This window comes from Parambassis ranga, chromosome 21, assembly GCF_900634625.1.
Source record: "Parambassis ranga chromosome 21, fParRan2.1, whole genome shotgun sequence".
NCBI classification, from domain to species: domain Eukaryota; kingdom Metazoa; phylum Chordata; class Actinopteri; family Ambassidae; genus Parambassis; species Parambassis ranga.
The window spans coordinates 3,180,296-3,197,263 of record NC_041041.1 but is presented as its reverse complement, the minus strand read 5'-3'; the positions used below and the strand labels follow the sequence as shown (position 1 = coordinate 3,197,263).

The 16,968-nt window shown below is 44.4% G+C and overlaps 1 protein-coding gene across 2 annotated transcripts; it reads right to left on the bottom strand.

The window, feature by feature from the left end:
• Positions 1–119: 119 nt before the first annotated feature.
• Positions 120–16,575, bottom strand: ppp2r3b (protein phosphatase 2, regulatory subunit B'', beta). Of its 2 annotated transcripts, XM_028433787.1 has the most exons (14): positions 16,396–16,575; positions 15,541–15,998; positions 6,937–7,122; positions 6,660–6,763; positions 5,946–6,048; positions 4,573–4,647; positions 4,398–4,484; positions 4,070–4,226; positions 3,496–3,544; positions 3,313–3,402; positions 3,051–3,226; positions 2,173–2,291; positions 1,970–2,076; positions 120–897 (listed from the first exon to the last, which is right to left on the bottom strand). In XM_028433787.1, the coding sequence occupies exons 2-14, from the start codon at positions 15,907–15,909 to the stop codon at positions 759–761; spliced, it is 1,761 nt and encodes a 586-aa protein (XP_028289588.1). In that variant the 5' UTR covers positions 15,910–15,998; positions 16,396–16,575; the 3' UTR covers positions 120–758. The 2 variants fall into 2 exon arrangements, with proteins under 2 accessions (XP_028289588.1, XP_028289590.1); XM_028433789.1 differs by lacking the exons at positions 15,541–15,998; positions 16,396–16,575 and adding an exon at positions 9,004–9,538.
• Between the last annotated feature and the right edge of the window lie 393 nt (positions 16,576–16,968).

Below are 16,968 nucleotides of genomic sequence, written 5' to 3'. Positions count from 1 at the left end.
AATTGTTCCTTTCATTCTGTTAAAGTACATTCACAAATGTTTTGTACTTTTTAACATAGAAAAAAAAACAAATATCTAAAACACTTGCTCAAATCATTTACAACACAGCAAGCACAAAATACATATTTACAATCATTTATAAATCTTTAATAATAATAATAATACATAACCCCATCTCACGCATACATTAAAGTGAATACAGACCTGTACAGCTGTGTGTGGCCGTCTGAACTGTGTGTGTGTGTGTGTGTACAGAAGGCTGGACTGTGGCTTGTTTGGCGTCTACGGTAACGTCTGACTGACAGCCTGGTAGAGAAGCCTTCGCTGTGATCACTGGAATGTAACGTTAGCCAATAAGTTCCATACCTGACTGAAATCAACATGGTTTCTGTCCAACAATAACAGCAGCAGCTTCCAGTGTGAAACTAAATGTGATCCGGCTCATGTGAATGTGATTACACAACACCGATGTTCGGATGAAACCAAAAAAAAGTCGCCCCGACGTTATTGATGTCAGAGATTACACATGCAGGAAAAACAACCTGTTAACTAGCTGTGTGTGGAGGGAGCGAAGGTCAAAAGCACAGCGCCTGTGAAGTCCTCTGTGGGGAAAATATGAATGTGGTTTGACCTTCTGCTCCTCCTCCACCACTTCACCAACACACTGACTGTCCTTTGTCCGGTGAGGTGTGTGTGTGTGTGTGTTTGTGTGTCCTCCACCAACACAGCTGAGCAGACGGTGCTCGAGAGAAGATGCATCACTCGAAGTCATCTTCATACTCGTATTCATCCAGGTCCAGGTTGCAGTGCGGACTGGGGATCTCAAAGAAGTGTCTCTTTGTCAGGCCCAGCTCGTTGGTGATGTGTTGCCCTAAAGGGCTCACGGGATTCTCATACCTGAACAGAGACATGGAGCAAAGAATCCATCACAGGGGAAGTAGGAAAACTGTGGCATCAGACACATGGTATCATTTTATAACAGGAGAAAATACACGGGGGAAACAAAACTGTATGAAAATCATACAACATGTGCCCGAACATGTTACAGAGAGAGTTAGGGAACACACAGTTTGCTTTCTTGATGGAATAAATGTGCCAGTTAGCTTAGCTTAGCACAAAGATGGGCAACTTTAGAGGCAATGTTAGGCTGATTCCTAATGCTAAGCTAACTGGCTCTTCATGGTAGCCATTACAGTAACATTTCTGTCCTGCTGTGTAATTCTTGGCAAGAAAGCAACCAGGCGTGTTCCACACTGTCAAACTGCTCCTTTAAAGAGAGGAGATCATCAACAAACCAGTGTGACTGGAAAGGCCACAGGAGCACCACATGAAGGCATGAACAGAGGAGCGGCAAAGATGTCCAGCTAAAAAACAGACTCCCAGCGATACTGGCTGACAAGGCGACTGTCGGCTGTCAACAGTGTGCTCAGATTGGTGGGGGGGGGGGGGGGGACTGGGTAGAGGCTAGGAGTGGGTTTAGGACTAGACCCAGAGAGGAGGAGGAGGAGAACACTTAGTCCCTGCTGAGAGTCTTACCTGCTCTGGTCAGCAGCCTGCCTTTAGAAGTCAGTGGTGTTCCTAAAACCGCCACACAACATACCTGTCAACAGCCTCATTTATCACTGACTGACTCTCAGAGGGGCTCTGCTGCAGGACACAATCCTCTAATCAGAGGAACATCAGGATCTGCCGGGGCATGCTGTCTATGAGTGTATCGACTTTCCCTCATACTCCAAATATCTATTAGAATTCGTCACACTCCACGTTTAACACTCAGCAGGCATAATATCATTACTCCCACTAATATCACACAAAGAATTACAGTGAATGATTTAAAATTTAACAAAAACATGCTGAGAAAAGAAGAGAAAAGGTCCAACAGATGTTAAAAAACAAACATCTCAAGCTGCAGCTCTGTTAAATTTCTAAACGTAAAAACGTTTTGAACCGTTAGCGGCGGTGCACTTACACATCATTACACTGATCGTTGGCGACCTCTTCAGCCACCAGTATGTCATATTCCTCTGCGGCGTATTTTTCCCAGTCTGACACTTCCTGGCCGTCTGTGTCTGCCTCCTTTTAAAAAACACACATACAAGATCACGTGATCCCTTCAACCTCCGAGGAGAAAACTTTCACGATAACATTCCGTTAGAACGTCACCGCTCTCACCCTGATGACAGAGAACGGGTCCTTCTGCTCGTGGTCCAGGTACTTCTCAATGTTATAGAACGTGTCGAAGAAGATGTGGGACATCTTGCACCTCTTCAGGTCCCGCAGAGTGATCTTACCTGGACAGAGAAATCCGAGATGTAAGATAAGTTCTCTCCGTTGAGGTGCTCATGAAAAACAGACTTTTATTAGTTAGGGATATGAAATATGTAAGAAAAGAGAAGCCTCACAACAACTTTATTTTTAGATTCTGATGAATCAAGTGCTGTTATATGGTAGATACTGTAAAATATTGTGATGCATAAAATATGCATGACACTGAATGCAGAGTTTAATATCGGTGAAGCAGTGAATAATGCTGGTTTGAGAGAGTTTTGGAGGAGGTACACTGTAAATGTTTGTTATGTCAGGATCAGGTCATCAAATGTAACGTCTTCATCTCCAGCTGCTCTTTATATACAGTTGTATATGGTGGCAACAGGCCTAAAATGTTACCCACAATGCCTCTGAATTAATGCTGAAATTGGAAAAAATAACTGAGTAAAGATGTTACAGGTTATATTACACAACTCCAACAGTGGAGCACAGCACCCAGCTGCCTAAGGGTCACATTCCTGCTGTGGCTGTCGATACTAAACATGCACGCCCGGCCGCGGTCGGTTCTAAATAACACAGTGGAAAAGCTAAGTGCCGGAGGGAATTTGTTGACACGGTGGAGGACACCAGCAGCTGGTGGTCCAGAATGGTCCAGTCTCTCGTCTATGACCGCTCCCCTCTGCTAATGATCCCCCCACCCCCGCCCCCGCTGTGGACAAACCTCTTACACTCGTAGCTGTGTGAACTTCTGAGAGTGTGTATAAATGTAAAACAGGCCTGACCTTCGACCTCGGGCTTGACGAGGTCGAGCATTTGGCAGAGGCAGTCCTCGAAGGGAAGGGGCTCGATAGCCATGGCCTCCAGCTTCTGGCACTGTTCGTCGTAAAAGTACTCCAGTTCATACATGCTGAGCACCCCGTCCCCGTCCAGGTCCATGCAGCGGAACCAGTACTCTATACTGGACACAGGAAACAGGATTTGGGCAGAGGTCAGTGTCAGTGCTGAAAGGAACAGGAAGGACGGTGTGGACGTGTGTCGGGATACCTGGTGTCAGTCTTCTTGTCTTCCTCAGAGATGAGGAACCAGACAAAGTCGGCATAACTGAGCCGCCCCTCCTTATACGCACGTCTGTCCCTGAGGGAACAAACCACCAAACTAATATTAAAGCTGGCGCAGGAGACGAGGCAGCCATCTTTTTCACCTCAGTGCTGTTTTTTTTCTTCTTACCTCGTTACTGCTCCTGAGAATAATCTCTCAATCATCTTGTGTGAAATGGCTGGAAAATATATACAGCAAAGAGGTTACTGCCGGGAAGAAAAATGTCTTTTCTCTCCGAGACAACAGCTCTCTCAGTTACTGTACAACTTTTGCACAACACATGTAATCCATTCTCACAGACTGTAAATCCAGGCAGGAGCAGAGCAGCTCCCTTTTTCATCTTGACAATACTATAAATCCTCCGGTCATCATTTTGACCATATAGTGGTAGAAATTGCTCCAGACATGGCGTCATTGGAGCGGAGTATATATGCTGCTCTCTTATTGATCTTGTGTCTCATTTCCCCTGCCTCACTCACAGGCCATCAACCAGCAACATGTGGTGGGGGGTGTGTGTGTGTGTGTGTGTGTGAGGAGGAGGCGTCAAAGACAAATCTTTTTCCTGGCGGTGTGGGCAGTAAACCTGGCCCCATAACATTACAAATGTCATTTCTCGTTAGTGTCTGTGGACCGACCGTGTCGTCAGGTGGCAGGAAAGGTTAAAGAAAAGTGAGAGGAAGAAAGGTGAAGGAAGGTCGTGCACCTTGGTCGTTGTGCCGTGCCAGGTCCTTCGGGTCGATGTAGAGGTCGTGGTCAGTGTCCAGCTCCCAGAACTTGCAGTAGATGACGTAGAAATGCTCATAAGAGAAGAACTCCGTCAGCTGGTTCACATCCTCCTCCTGGTCCAGCAACGCCACATTCTGGCCGGCAAGAGAGAGTAAAGTTATCAGTCAGTCATGGTTCCTTAGACGAGTCAGTCCCCATTGACTGCCATGTTAATATCTCCAACAGCCTGGTACAACAAACCGTTTCATGGCAGCTGTTTTATATATATTTTGTGAGGTACATTTCAGGACAAATAGGCAATTTACCTGAAGAAAGTTGCTTTTCCTGAGCTCAGAACATGTTATCTTCCCCGTCCATGACCGGTTCACATTGTAAAATATCCTTTGAATCACCTGAAAAACCACAGTGAACAGTGTTCGTACGACAAAACACAACCGCACTCTTATAAATCAGTGCCGTGTCCATGTTACAGTAACGCACTGTGGTGATGTATCGTGAGTGGAAGTCCGGCGCCTCCTTCAGAAAGGCCAGGCCTGCGTGTGTGTTCACCACATCCTGAAAACATAAAAGCCCAGTCAGATCGCTGTCTGTCCTTTTACAGCATGACAAAGTGAACAAACACACACAAATGTTACAGACCAGCTCAGTGTGTCATGCTACGGCCAGCATGCTAACAAATACATATGTTCACTTCAATCCTTTCCAACAGCAGACCACATCTGTCTCGGTCTTTTTTAGTTGACAGAACACGTTCAAAGCAGGAAAATAAATGCACGCTGATTCAAACATCAGAAGTTGCCAGTTTCTATCTACATCACTCTGTCATGCCATATGCTTTATAAATTGTGCTATAACAAAAGGCTCCAGGCCTCATTGAGAGAGAGAGAGAGAGGGACCGTCCAACTGAAAGGTTTCTTTGAAATCCCAAACACCGGCTGAACCGGTTCTGGGATGAGCTTTTTGATTTGTAAAGATGTTTGCTAGCTGTTAACCTTCTCTCCCACCTTACGCCATAAAGTCAAAGGAAGTGTGCTGCATTTCAAATAAACTGTAGCCGTGAAACTCCCTCGTGTTTTTTATTTTTTGCTTTGTTCTGCCCCCCCCCTTCCTTTCATTCGACCGGGGGTTGACATAAATGCGAAGGCGGCAATGAAATTAAAAGGCCTTATTTCAGGGCAGCCGTCGTGCCTCTTTGACTCTTACTGTGAGAAATTAAATCATAGAGAAACACATAAATCACAGGGCACAGGAAACAGGCGGGGACAGTCAAATCTACTCCACTGCAATCCGCCTTTCATTCATCAAAACGGTCAAAGACGATTCGCCCGGGCCGAGCTGTACAAATTAAACAACGCGTGCCACAAGGCATCTCTGCTGGTATGCTAACGTGTTCAGCTTGGACCGGCTGCCCTGCCAGCGTGAAAATGAATCAGGTGCAGGGTGGGGCCGGAGCGGCACACTGACAGCCTGTCAGCTGGACTGAGGACACAAACAGCCACCACAGCAGGTCCACATGGAAGACTTTCCAAGCGCTCAATTAAACATGGCTTTTAACACAAACGAACGAGCCCACCATTTGTAATATCATTTCACAATGTGTGTCACGTTATCATCTCATTGTATTAAGTGCTGGGCTTAAATCCTGCATCGGGGGGGGGGGGGGATCTCCCTTCAGTATACCTTATTACTGGCTTACAGTGAGGTCCCTGAATTAGTCCTCCACCACATAAAAAAGCTCTGCCTCAGCAGGACTGTCTGAAAATTAAGTCCAGTTTGCACCACCCAAGCCAATGCAATTTCAATGCAACTGCCAAGTCCAGCCCCCCTCTCCCTGGGTGTGCTGCAGCCAGTACCTGCAGGAATGGAATAAAGTCGTCTTGTTCCAGGTAATTACAGCCAGGCTTGGCCAAGAGGTGCACAAATTTAGAAGCATCATCGTGACAGGTCTGCAGAGTTCTGGAGAAAGAAAAGAGAGAACAGATGGTTGCAAGGTTACTCCCTACTCTGGCCGTTGTGTTCTGTCTTTTTTTAAAATCAGTCTTCCAAGTTTTACTAAGGATTGCAAGCGCAGGTACAGTATAAATATATTCTGAAATTAGGATTCTGAATTGCTGCCGGGTGATTATAAGCACGGAGTGTTATGGTAGCAACAAGAAAATAATACGAGTGTCTGTTGTGGCCCCTCATCTAAGAATGGCTCAGTCATGAGCTGGAGTCAAAGGCCAGGCCTGTGCAGTCCTCTGGAGGCTCTCACATTAATACAAGAGCATGTCTATTGCACACGGCTGAAATTCTCAAAGCCCCGTGGTATTCCTTTCAGTTTCACACAGAAAGTCACTGAATGGATGTTTTCATGTATATATATACTGTACAGATGCACGGAAACCTCCCCCTTGTGGTGTTTATGAGGGCAACAATTTCAGTTTAGAATTGAAAAGGATAATGGGATAATAGCAGAGAGCTGCGATCCCCAGCGAGTGGCCATCATTGTTAAGATTGTACGAGGCTTTTGGCTGCGAGTGAATGCACCAGTGGTCTGTTGAGAATAAGCGTAACCATTGTCTTACTTTCTCCACATAGCCACAAACTTGTGAACGGACACGAAGCCCGTCCTGTCGCCTCCAGCCAAGCAGAACAATGGCACTTTCCAGTAGAGGGGACACTCACAGGCCTAAAGAGACCAGGGAGGCCAGGGAGAGAGAGAGAGAGAGGAACACAATAAACAACAACATACAGTTTAAACAGACACGGTTCCAGACTCATCACTCTGTTAAATCACTTTCAGACCTCCCTAAGGAAACCTAACATATCAGGGACATTTTAAAAATCATCAAACATTCTCACCTTGGCAACCTGCCCCATGTCCTCAATGGTGGCCCTTTCATTTGGGAATTGGGAAAATATTTTCTCAATTTTGGAAATGAGGCCGTCGATGTTGAGGTTGGCCTGGGGCCGGCCCTGTGGGAAGTAGAACTTGGGAATGCTTTCACTCAGTGCTGTGGTGACGGGCTCCTCCGTCTTCACCTGGGCCTGAGGACACACACACACACACACAGACAGACACAGGAACTGTTAGCCACTGGTGCTAGCAAATGCTAACACCACTCAGCTTGAGGACTCCAGCGCGTGCCGAGGCCCGCCTTAACGCAAACTCCACACACAGCCAGCACTCATATAACCACAGCTCTCAGATTCCCCTGAGTTTTGACTACTCAGCATTCATAATCATTATCCATTTATCTGTAATAGATACCCCGTGACTGAGATTCCTCTATAATACACCCTGTAATGGATTTCCACTAATATGTATCAGCGGTAATTAATGCCATGTATATAATAAACACAAATAATAAGTGACAGGGAGGATTCATGTCAGGTAATTCAAATAATTGTGGTAATTTTTGTTCATCAATCATTAAAAAAAAAAGCCCTAATGTGTGTTCGGTCTTTAACTGGAGGGTGGAATCAAGAAGAAACATGGCGCAGCCATGAAAGTGATGTATACAATTTATAAAGTAAAGGAATAAAAGTATCAGCCAGATCAATACATTTGACTAAACATGCATGAACAAGCGCATTTAAATGAGCAAATCAAACTGAACTAATGTCTCCAAGTAAACCACACACACCTCAGGGTTTCGGTACATAGCGCTAAATTTAATTTACTGGTAGGAAGCCACAATACCCACACAATGAGAACGAAATGATTGCAAAATGATGCACTACAACAAGAGAGCGAGTTTAGACAGTGCTCCTAATTACAGACACGGTAGTTGACAATAACAGGCCTACATATAGGATTAAAGGCAGGCATGTCGTGTATGTACAGCATGTGTTACCTCTGAACCCCAGACAGGAGGTACAGTACGGTATTACTACGTCAGACATACCGCACAACATCACATACATACATACATACAGCGATAAAAATCTACACAGTGTACAAAACATGAAGCCGAGTAGCTGAAGCTGGATATTATATTTTTATAGCCATTCTGCATGAGGAGCCAAATGTGCTGTGATGTTGCTACATATCAGCCGGTTACTAAAAACAGCTCGAGCGGAGCATGCTTCGCTCGTAATCGTCATCTCATATCCAAAGACTATTTACATGACTCGAGAATTTGCTAACTGAATCACTCTGTGGCCTTTAGTAATCACATAAACACACGGATACTCAGTACCCGGTTACTAAGGAATATAAGAACAGCCTCAGGTGTTTGTTTTGGTTCAACACACTCTACCTATTGTTCCTTTTAACAAATCTACCTAGTCTGCATGAAGCAAAACTTCTAACAATAACTCAATAAAGACATTTAGAGGGGTGTGTGTTTTAAGTCATCTTCTATACATGTTGATTTCTGTGCATCAGCATCGACTGTTCTGCTGTGTTCAGTCAGTCATAATCTGCTCATTTAAACTGATGAATGCTGCTGCTCCTCTGTCCTGTGTGTTGGTGTCAGCCATGGCTATAAAAGGACATAAACATCTCCTGTTGCCCTGCCCTGCACTGTCCCCTCTCTCTCTCTCTCTCTCACTTCATGCTAACCACTAGCAGAGCTCTTGAGCACAACTGCTAAGCCACATGACATTTTACACATTCACCGCACAAAGATGCGGTCTGAAAGGGGACAGCGGAGCAAATGAGCACAACACACCGCACAGAAGGAAACATCTCGCCTCATGTCTCTCTGTGGAAATGATCATTAGTCCTTCAAAAAGTCTAAATGATTGCACAACACTCATACTTCATAAAGCCCAGTAATGTGAGAAGGCGTGTTGATGCTCAGCGGGTGCACCTTAACATAAATTGCACAATGCATTCTAAATACTAAGATCACATGAACGGCCCAGCCCCCCCGTGGCTGACAGGCCAGCGGTGGTAGAGAGAACGCTCACACAAACACCTGCCTGTCCTTGCTGGAAGGCTCTGAGCCTCTTCTTGAACCGAGAGGGCAGAACAAAGTCACATCCTCGTGCCAGCAGAGCCAGCTCCTTCCTCAGGTCAGGGTCCTGACGCAGGGACAGCTCCCTCATCCTCATCCTCGCTCCAGACGGGACGGGGCACACATATACACAAACGCACACAACTCTCAATCCAGCGTTATCCTCTTGATTTGCAGTCAGCCCTGTGAGAGTAAAATTCAGTGGAGGTCCTCTGTGTGTGTGTGTCCCTGTGATTGTCCTCTGTCAGAGTGAGAGCCTCTTAATGCAAGGGAGCAGCTGCTACTGTGACTCTCTCTCCCATTCCAGATCTGGTCGCACAATCTCAGCTCAGCCTGCTGCTGTGTCCCGGTCTCGACCTAACGTGCACACACACACACACACGCACACACTCACACTGACACACTCTCTCTCTCTCTCTCTCTCTGTGGGGTCAGGGAGCCCTTGCCTCAAAGCTGCTGGGGAGATAAGGAGTGACTGGGTGCATGTGTGTGGGAGTCTCTTAGTGTATGTGTGGGATGGGAGGGGTGTGTGCGGTGGATCTGCCCTTTCCAGTTTGCATTCCTCAGTGCTCATGGAAGGTTATGAAAAGAGACAGACCTGTTGTTGCAGCCTGCGGCAGCCACTGGGTCCACTTGAGGATGCACCGTCATAACATGATGACACACTACTCAGTGACTTCTGAAAAGCTCCCACACCCTTCTAAGATGGAAACCAGTAAAAGCTGTATATGAAATATTTACTATATCTCCCAATAAGTGTTAATTAGAGTAACAGAATGCCACTGAAGAGAATGAACATGCTATGACAATCTGATAGGTAGGTGACATGGTACGTATTTCCAACCATTCTTCACCTTACCAACCGGTGGGCTTTGTTTTGCCTTCACTTTGCAAGCTTGGGCTGCCAGCCATTCCATGTCTTATTATAGTTGATGGGCAATAGAGGAGGAGGAGAGGGGGGGGGGGGGGGGGGGGGGGGGGGGACATGTCAAATTCAAAGACTGATGACCAAACCCGTCTGCGCCTATTAAAAGCACCACCAGCGCTGTTTAGGCAATCCATGAGGAAACTGGATCAGGAGAAACAAGAGTGTGTAGATTTACTCCTCAAACAAACATCCACTTCCGGTGGTTGCTGTCCTGGAATGATAGCAATTACATCAATTCTCCATAAATATTCTGATCCAACAGCTGCGCCGCCGACTGTACATGGGGGATAGCCCAACATGGCTACTGATACGAGCGCTAATTAGACAAGGCTGGCACAGTGATGTCCACAATAGAATAATACATAAATATAAACTCACATCTGTGGTTACTGTAATACAGAAACTAAAAGCAGGCCTGTGGTATTTTTAGACGACAGGATCAAAGTCCACAGTTTTCCACTGGTTTCTGCTCAAACCCAGTTCCTGTTGTCCTCCACACAGGACACACTGCACATGCTTGATAAGCTGTTTGTATGATGGCTTTTCACAATGGCTGCAGATCAATTCAAAACAAAAACATGGAAAGGAAAACACCAAAGCCAAAAACACTGGCAGACCACATGAAACCCATCAGCTCTCATGTTCATGTTAAACAAACCCTGAGGTCTGTTCCATAAACAGAGACGTCACAAAACAGCAGGTAGAACAATGTGCTATTTTACACCTATAAAAATAGACCCACTGTTTTAAAAACACACACACAATTGGAGGAGAACGGCACTGACAGTGTAAAAAAAGAATAGCTCTAGCAAGCAGTTCCACTAACCTAACTATTATGGCCCCGTTCACACTGGAGAAAGTCACTCCAGCTAGAGCGGGATTGAATCCAGATAGCCTTTAAGCTGGATACATTCAGACCTATTTTTAAATCTGGCTACCATATATGCGTGTCTGCGCTCAATCCGGCCTAACCCGGCTTGTTTGCGGTCCTCCAAACCACTAGGTGGCACTTCGTAATATACAGAGTGTGTTCAGGTTCAGTAGGGCCGCATGTGTGCATGTGTCGTGCATTTTTGTTTGTTCCGCGTCGCTCGTTTTTTCGGTTTAAAAAGCAGTTTATTCCTTTGTAGCCCTGTCGAAAATAAACTCGGGGCAAAGCTGTCATAAGGATGGTTGTTTACATATGGCTTTTGTACGCGACCCGGACACTGTCCCCATGAACCGGAAGTATCATGTCGCTAGCCGGATTCGCTAGCTGCATTTGCATTCAGACCTGAGCCACATTTGAGCCAACCCGGCTAGATCCAACTCCTAGAGGTGGATTGAAACCAAGCTGGATATAGCCGGATTCGCGGTGTTCACACTCAGAAAAAAAAATCAGGATATATCCAGATACGGCCCAAATCCCACTCTAGCCGGATTGATTTTCCCAGTGTGAGTGTCCGTGCAGGCAGGATGTCCAAACAATATCCCCTTGAGAGGCCGCCTTTATGATTGAGACAAGCTGCTAACCTGCCATCATGTCCATCGTCTGATGGGTCACTGTGACAAACAGAGGAACATGAGAACTCAGACTGACCCCACAATGTGTCTAAATCTGCTAAATCTGATTTGTACACAAACATGTGTCCAGTCATGTCCGCTCCATTGCGCAACAGATTAGATTATGAAACACACAGTCTGGAGTTAGAGTCCATTAGCAGGTGCAGATGTGTTAGAATTCAATACGGTCACATGACAAAATTGTATTTTTACGTGAGCTTTAAGAGACGACAACAACAACAGGCAACAAAGGGCAGAGAGGAGGAACAGACTATACGAGGGTGGAGCAAAGCCGATCAAACATCCCTCAAGGCCTTTCCCATATGTCAATATATGTCAAATACTGTGTTCTGCAGGCTTTAGTACTATCAGCATAACTAATGTGATCGAACCAAACATCCAAACAGAAGGGATCTGAACCATCTCACAAGCCTGTGGTAGTGCTGCAGTGGGCTAACAGCATGAGTACAAGATCAAGGCCAGCACAACTGGACGTCTAAAGCAGGGATTTGGGACTTTGTGCCTAAAATATGCCAGATTGACTGATCACCCAGGGAGCTCACTGACTGACAGAGTGGTCCTGGGGATGGACAACAAGGAGGACATGATGTAGACAGATTGCGTAAGAGGTATAATGCAACTCAAAAGAAAAAACTGTGTAGCCTACATGGCGCAAGAAGCACAGCAATGTGTCTGGAAGGCACTGCAGATAAGAATCCCCCCCATACTTACACAACAGTGTAAAGATTCGACTGTATGACGACAGCTTGGGAGACCACAGGTATACTTATTATTACCATATTAAACCTTCATCTTTTTCACCCTTTAAAACCAATGACAGTTTAAGCCTTTACCAGGAAATGCATTAAAATATATATAATAGAAGAAAGCTCTACTATAAAAGGTTATAACAGGATACTTTTCAATTGACAATTGTCAGTCATAGAAGAATTCTGGCACCTCCTGATAGAAAGTAAAATTTGCAGCATTGAACTCTCCTCCACATCTGCTGCTCTACTAGTATGGTACTAGAACAATAGATGCAACATAAGAAATATCCTCTACTCTTCCACTGTTGGAACATCAATACATAAAATCATCAGACCACTCTTTGTAAATACACTCTGCAGACTCACAAGTGACCGTCCGGGACTCTAAAATAAAAGCGCTTGCGGGAAACAGTTTAACACCTGGTTCTCTCTGACAGGTCAGGCAAATGATAACGTGACCCTAGACCCCCTGCTGCTTCAAATAGCTCCTATGTTGCTAAGCCCGACACCAAGCATGTTATAAAAAGGCATCTTGAGAAATCTGTGATCCTAAATGCAGACCCTGAGAAGAACAGAACAAAAGTAAACTTCATATTGCTGCTCTATATTTCATGTCTGACCTATTGCACCCTGAGGCTGTTTGATGTGTCGAGCTGCGCGGCGGACCTGAAGCCGAGCATTCATGGAAATCTGATATTTACTGTACATAGTGTAAATAAAAGATCTGCAAGCACACATCCTGACAATGAGCAGCATCTAATAGAAGCAAGTTTCAAAGTAAATTACACAGAGGATGAATACGCTGCCACACCTCATCTCACTGGCAGAGTTCTGGGTATCTAATGCCAACACAAGGAAACCAAGGCTATCTATATCAGTATCTGATGTCAAAGTCAGACCAGCTGTTGCAGGCTGCATCAGTGTGACATAAATTGAATTTTTGAGTAATCCTTTGAAGAATGCATCTGTATGCAGGAATTCATTTTGTTGTCTTAAAATAGAAGTATTACATTCATACAGCCTCACAATCCCTTTAATATTGAGTGACACAGTGTGGCCACATGCCACATGGTGCATCACAGCAGAACGCACAAACTGTCCAACAGTTGTTTTGTATTAATTCGTGGCAAGAGGGCATTGGGGTCATTAGGGGGCAAAGGTCAATGCAGAAGAAAAAGGCATAGATGTGAAAATAATAAGGCGTCTGCAGGCGTCTGTCAACCCTAGCTCAAGCAGTCTGACAAGATGTGTATCTTGATCTGAAATCGTCAAGTATAAAGAACATGCTATACGTTTGTCTGTTTATATTATTTTTACTGTTGCAAATTAAGGCTAGATCTATTTTACGTGACCATGTGCAGGTTTTTTTCCTCTCACTCAGAGAGGATGGTGGATGGATGGTTGAATAGATTATTGAGGGGAAATTCAGGTATATCCAGTAGCAACATTGGAACAAACAGCATAGCATGCAAACACAGGGTACTAAAAATAAAAAAGCTAATTAGTGCATGTACAGGGTGGACTAAACATAGGCACATATGTGGGGAAACTGCTGATGGATGCTGGCTGCCAGCATCAGATGTGCAAAAATACAAGAGGTATTTACCATTTGCAAAATATAATAAAATACACTACAAGCAGGTAGGACGTATGTGTAATGTATAGAGGAATTTAAGGTGTGCAAATATACAGTATACATACAATTAGTACTGTATATACACTATACAGCATATCAATAATCTATGTAAGTGCACAACAGTATTCATGGAGTCTGTACAGTACAAAACAAAAAGTAAATGTGGCGTTATTGTTGTTTTTTTTACTATTTAATAAACAAAATGTCATGTTCGAAAAGTAAAACATCAAATATTGGAACATAGTTCCAAACATAGTAGATGAAAAGGGGGGCCTAGACCAGTGAAAATCCAATATATGTTTGAGTTTATTAAACTGTGATTAAACGCATTCTGTTTCCGGTGAAAAACCATTTGGAGGCACCCAAAAAATATTTTTGTTTAAGGAAATATTGTTGCTTGTCAGTCCTGGTTACATGCTCGACATAATAATAATAAACATTAGCTTGACAGAGAGACATAAATATCTCACTTCTTGTCTACTATTAGGTCTGGTTCTCCTGGAGTTTAAGCCAGAGACAGAACAGATGTCGCAGCAGTGACTGCTTGGACGTCTCCTCATGCCCATCTTTAGCATGTAAACAGCGTGTAGAAGGTGGAGTCTTGAGGAGCACGTGGCCCCAGCTGTCCGGCTGTCTCACTGTCATCACACTCACTAATATCCACACTGTACCACAAGCCCCGGCTTTGAATACACTTCACATCTTGACACAGTGTGAGTCCTTGAGCACACTTACGAAACATCTTGAGCCTTTTAATTGTTTATGTGCAGCTGTAATTTTTCCATAACTGAAACCATCCATAGCAAAATGCCATTTATCTCTAGAGACTTCAGTCACACAGCAAAGATCTACAACACACAGGCTGCAAAGCAGCAACCAGAGTGCCAGGGATAGGCTCGGTTCAGACACTCCCACCTCTCATACCGCACTAATTCATGGGTGAGGTCTAAACATTTGGAAAGAATTTGACTAATAATCACTACATATGCCTACAGACACGGAGGCTCCACTATGACAGTGCAGAGTGGACAGTCTCCCCCAGGCCTTTGATGCTGCAGGCCTCTCAGCGGCCTCTTGTGGCCAGCCAGGGAAAATAACCTTTTAAAATAAACATAAGTGCAGAGGATCAAAAACTGACATCAGTCAGCAAACAGACTGGGAGGCCTGAAAAGTGCATGCACAGTGCATGAACCTGCAGCGGAAGCTGCTACATACACACAACATTCACCACAATTGCTGATAATCGCTATAAGCAACATTGTATGTATGTACAGTATAATGTCATACTAACAATAACACATTTGGCATCTGAATTAATCAATAATACGCCTGAACAAATCAATTTAAGCATGTTAAGGTAACTATAAACTTAGTTTTGCATGTAAATTGTGTAATGTAATAATGAGATAATAAATGTAAATAAGTGCCATGAGACAGAGCCTGAAGTTTTTGCCACACACCACACAGCTCAAGGGAAACACAGTGAGACACTCCTTGTTTCGGTGTTATTAGAAGAAACTTTAGATGAATGCCTGTGGCATGAGGTTCCATCTTGTATAAACCTGTAAATGCTGACTCACATCCAATGACATGCTCAATCTTTTGTATGAGTATGAGATGAATTACCTTCTTTGTGCTGACAGACCTCCGTAGTACTCTGCTGTTGGGTCCTGTCACTCTGCTGGTATTACTGCTGCTGCGGGACGGCAGGGTGCTGGTAGATGGGGGGCTGGAGGTAGCACTAAGGGGACCAGGTTTCTTCTCTGCCAGGTTCTTCTGGGATGCCACGTTGTTGTTGTTGGCACTGAAGCTGAATGACTTTTTATTCTGGGCGTCCACAGGGCTCAGGTCAACGGGTCGTCCACTTTTGATTAGGTCCAGGTAATCTTTGAGTAGTGACTGAGTGGCAGGGTCACTCAGCCAGTTGAGGAACAGCTCATCCACCTTCATCTTCAGAACAGGCTGCAGGACTTGTGGTGACGGCATTTTGCTCATTAATTCTTCCCTCACAGACGTAAACAAAACCTCACAACACACCCCTCTGGCTCTGAACTCCCACTATAACGTCCATTACTGGTACACACCTGTGGAGTGGACAAGATTACAGTGAATAAAGTGCATGTCTGATAGAAAGTAACACGATGGCACAGCCTGCTGTCAGCTACCCTATGCTTTGTGTACACACTGAGGGCTCACTATTGAATTTTAGCGCGAAGCATCAATGCGTTAGCCCAGAGGCGAAAGTAAACGCGAATATATATCGACTCCGGTAATATCACTGGCTATTTTAGTACCGTTTCTGCAAACCACAACTGGTCAAAGTCTGTGTTTGCATAGAGAACACGTACAACTACCCCGCTATGCAGGAAGGAGCAGCCAGAGATAACGGGAGATGGTCAAATCTGTGTTTACGCTAGCTAAAAACTACAATCGTGTTAGCTTTAGCAAGCTAACGCTACATGGCTAACTGATGGTACTAACCTCGTAGTGGATGGAAAAACAAAGCCGAATCACTCTACAGCATTCTTCCTTCATATGTGACGCTGCCGTGGCCGTGATTAGCAAACTGTGAAGCACTAAAGCCACACCGCGGTTCCGTTCTTCATTTCTCTGAGAGAGAAAACAGAGAAGACAGGCAACTTTTCAAGATCGCGTTCCCCTGGTAACCACACCGAGATATCGCGAGATTTCCCACCGAGCTATGAGTTCTCGTCCAGTAAACAAATGCTCTCCGTCCTGTTCATTTCAAAGTCTTAAAAGTACAGAAATAATTATTTGTTTGTCGTTATTTCTGCACTATTTTGTCATTTGATCTATTCTCTTATTATATATATTAATTCTCAACATAATCTCAATTAAGAATAATGTTAAAAAGTAAGTGTTATAACCAAAATGTTCAAAATAAGATGATAAAACGTTTTATTATACTGTATTTGTTCAATGTTTATAATAAGTGTAACAGTTTTTATATTTAGAGGAAAAATTAGGAAGTTAGTTACCTAAAAATTGAACTTAATTACAGCATAAATTGTGCCTATTGATATAAAATGCTGA

Excerpts from the sequence above, each read along its gene's own strand:
- ppp2r3b (XM_028433787.1), bottom strand. The coding sequence starts at position 15,909 with ATGAGCAAAATGCCGTCACCACAAGTCCTGCAGCCTGTTCTGAAGATG. Across the intron at positions 4,648-5,945 it reads ACTTTATTCCATTCCTGCAG|GATGTGGTGAACACACACGC; the intron begins GTACTGGCTGCA and ends TTATGTTTTCAG. Across the intron at positions 3,403-3,495 it reads TTCTCAGGAGCAGTAACGAG|GGACAGACGTGCGTATAAGG; the intron begins GTAAGAAGAAAA and ends TTGTTCCCTCAG.